Below are 3,403 nucleotides of genomic sequence, written 5' to 3'. Positions count from 1 at the left end.
TAAGCGTAAGATTCAACAAGCTGCACAGAGCAGCTTCGTGAGTGCTCATCCCTTTTCCTCCAGAGCAGCCTCACTTGACTGAGATTATTTCTGCATAGTTCGAGGGGTGCCCCCCCCCCTTTTAAGCGATGAATTCTGGCTTCCATCTGTAGTCACCATCCATCGCTACGCACGGAGGAGCCCATACCTTTCCAGATAAGATCACTATTGCAAACTATAATCGGTTTATGGCGTGGAAAGATTGCTCCCCCCCCTCCTTTTCTTCTTCTCCCCTCTCTTGTTTTCCTCGTGAATTAGTTGCATCTGCAAAAGATGCAGCTTCTTCCCTGTGAAGAATTCTGATGTGTTTCCTTGCCGTCGAATGCTCCCACCCCCAAACTTCCCTTTGCTCGGAGACCCCCTTTGGCTGAAGCATCTGATTTCCACGCTGGGGTGGACTCCTTGTGCAATGTGACTTCGCCGTGAACTCGCCCGTGCCCAGCTGGCTCCCAGGCTGGGGGGGGGGGGGCACACGACAGAGAGGGGGGAGAGAAAGGGATCCTGACGAAAGCGGAACTCGCCGGAGCCCATACAAATCAGAAAGGAGCTGGTCCAGAAGAGCAGTGAGTGGATATCTGCGCCTGCTGATCAGAGACGACGTTGGGCTGGCTGCCTCTTGAAAGAGAGACAGAAAGGCGGGGGGGGGGGGACCAAAAAGCCCACCAGGCTCAGGCAGGGTTTAAAGCCGGCAGGCGAGGGAAGCAGCTCGAGCAGACCTTTCCGCGCGATCTTGGCGGAGCCTCCGCCGCGGTCTGAGGGCGGCTGGAAGGCTGCTGCTGCCCTGAAGCCACCGCCGGAGCCCCTCGAGGCGAGCAGCGGCAGCAGGTGGGTGCCATGATGGCCACCAGCTACCCAGACCCGCCGCCCGAGGACACGGTGGCCCTGCTGCACCCGGCCAGCAAGGAGCCCGGCCTGGGCGGCGGCGGCGGCGAGGCGGGGGCCAAGGCGGAGCTGAGCCCGGCTCCCAGCAAGGCGCCCGCGGCGGCGGCGGAGAAGGGCGACCCCTCGCAGAAGCCGCCCTACTCGTACGTGGCGCTGATCGCCATGGCCATCCGCGAGAGCGCCGAGAAGCGGCTGACGCTGTCGGGCATCTACCAGTACATCATCAGCAAGTTCCCCTTCTACGAGAAGAACAAGAAGGGCTGGCAGAACAGCATCCGCCACAACCTGAGCCTCAACGAGTGCTTCATCAAGGTGCCGCGAGAGGGCGGCGGCGAGCGCAAAGGCAACTACTGGACGCTCGACCCGGCCTGCGAGGACATGTTCGAGAAGGGCAACTACCGCCGCCGCCGCCGCATGAAGCGGCCCTTCCGCCCGCCCGCCGGCCACTTCCAGCCCGGCAAGAGCCTCTTCGGCGCCGCGGCCGAGGCGGCGGGCTACGGCTACCTCGCCGCGCCGCCCGCCAAGTACCTGCAGGCGCCCTTCCTCAACGCCGCGGCCGCCGCCGCCTCCTGGTCCCTGGCGCAGCCCGCGCCGCCGCCGCCGCCGCCGCCCTCGGCCGGCGCCTACGCGGCCTGTCAGATGGCGGCCGTGGAAGGCGGCGGCGGCGGCGGCGCGGGCGGCGACGGCGGCGGCGCGGGCGCGGGCGCGCTCGGCCCCGCCGGCGGCGTCAAGGGCGTGGGACTCTCGGCCGGGGCCGGCGCCGCCGCCGCCGCCTACGGCCCCTACTCGCGCCTGCCCGCCATGGTGAACTCGTACAACGGCATGGGCCACCACCACCCGCACGCCCACCACCCGCACGCCCACCACCACCACCCGCACGCCCACCACCACCACCACCACCACGCGGCCCAGCAGCTGGGCGCGGCCGCGGTGGCGGCCGCCGCGGCCGCCGCGGCCGCCGCCTCGGCCGGCAGCGCCTCGCCGCAAGCGGCGCCCAACGGAGCCGCCGGCCTGCAGTTCGCCTGCGCGCGCCAGCCGCCCGAGCTGGCCATGATGCACTGCTCCTACTGGGACCACGACAGCAAACACAGCGCCTTGCACGCCCGGATAGACATCTGAGCAGCCGGACGAGACCAGCCTCCTCCAGCCGGGGGGACGACCGGGACACCGGGGGGGGGGGGCCTTTACGCTCCCTCCCCAGCACCGTCGCCCGAAAAAGGCCTTGTGTTGTTCGGGGTTTTTAAAAAAAAAGAAACTTGGATTTTCTTTCTTTATGATTTCCTTTTCCACCCATCTCCGATACATACAGTAACGTTCAGTGCCAAAATGAGAACCCCCCGCCAAATATCTCTGTATCTGAACTTAGAAAGCTCTGCTCCGGGTGTACGTGAAGGCAGCGTAAGTGTAGAGAACTTTCATCCTCATCCTTCTCGCTTCAGAAGTATCGCCTGCCCTTTCTCTAGCTGTCACCAGCTTATGGGGTTGTCGCAGGCAGAGTTTAGCCAGGTCATACTGCCTGTGGGGAAGTTCATGGTGAAGCGTCTAAACTGGCCTTGTGTTTCTTTTCCTGAAAACCAAATCAGCGCTGATCACTATCCTAAAGGCAGTTCCTTGAAATTAATATCCCGGTCTTTAACACTGTTTTCTAGAAGTACATGCTGTTGAATGCAATGGGACTTACTTGTAGGTGATGTGCTTCAGAAGACTGGTTAATTTCAGAGGAACTTACTTTTCACTTTGCGTTTAAACTTGGTGTAGTCTGGGAAGGGGGAAAACTACAACCGTAAAGGGACAGAAGGATAAACTACAAGAGGCCTACGAAGTTGTATAGTTATTGATACAGATTAAAATGTGCTGAATCAATAACCTGATCTACAGCCCAGTTGAAAGCATTAAAATGTAATCCCAGTGGGCGCTATCCAGGCCATGTATGTTTACTTCGAAATAGGTCCCATTTAAAAAAAACAAAACAGTGGTGGGTGGTGGGAAGAAACTTCAATTGTCCAGTAAATGGATTGGGGTGAGTGGGGAGAGACTGTAAATCCAATTGAAATTAATTCAATGATGTGGTCCAGCGTTTGCGTCCCATTGATTTCCATAGGATTTAAGCACACCTAATTTGGGGTGCGATCCACAATAATCTCATTAACATACATAAACTAGGATTGCATCTAATGGCTTATATGGATCTGTCAGCTCTAAACGTAAAGCACGCTGATTTTACTGGAATCTCTTCGGTGGTCTTAAATTCCATTGAAAACGTGGGACCTCGTTTCACGTCCTGTGGCTTTGAGAGGTGCTTTAGGTCTTGTCAGTTTCATTCCAACCCTAGACCTACTTATGTGAAAAGCTCAGACCCCATCAGTTTCAATACGATTTGGTTCCAGATATGTTTAGAGTTGAGAGGTAAGGGAGACCGGTAGAATTACTAGGAAAGACTTTAGGATCGTGATTCCAGTGGTTAAATTAAAGCGCTTCAATT

At 58.3% G+C, this 3,403-nt stretch overlaps 1 protein-coding gene across 1 annotated transcript; it reads left to right on the top strand.

The window, feature by feature from the left end:
* The first annotated feature begins 873 nt into the window (after nt 1-873).
* Nucleotides 874-2,061, top strand: FOXL2 (forkhead box L2). The gene has a single exon (XM_084842022.1). The coding sequence runs from the start codon at nt 874-876 to the stop codon at nt 2,038-2,040; it is 1,167 nt and encodes a 388-aa protein (XP_084698148.1). The 3' UTR covers nt 2,041-2,061.
* Nucleotides 2,062-3,403: the final 1,342 nt, after the last annotated feature.

Source organism: Heloderma suspectum, chromosome 3, assembly GCF_057233095.1.
Source record: "Heloderma suspectum isolate Gila_16-S chromosome 3, 16-S_ref, whole genome shotgun sequence".
NCBI classification, from domain to species: Eukaryota; Metazoa; Chordata; class Lepidosauria; order Squamata; family Helodermatidae; genus Heloderma; species Heloderma suspectum.
Note: the sequence above shows the minus strand (reverse complement) of the source record. Positions and strands in the feature narration are given on the sequence as shown.

What these genes read in the sequence shown, in the direction of transcription:
- FOXL2 (XM_084842022.1), top strand. Translation starts at nt 874, where the DNA reads ATGATGGCCACCAGCTACCCAGACCCGCCGCCCGAGGACACGGTGGCC.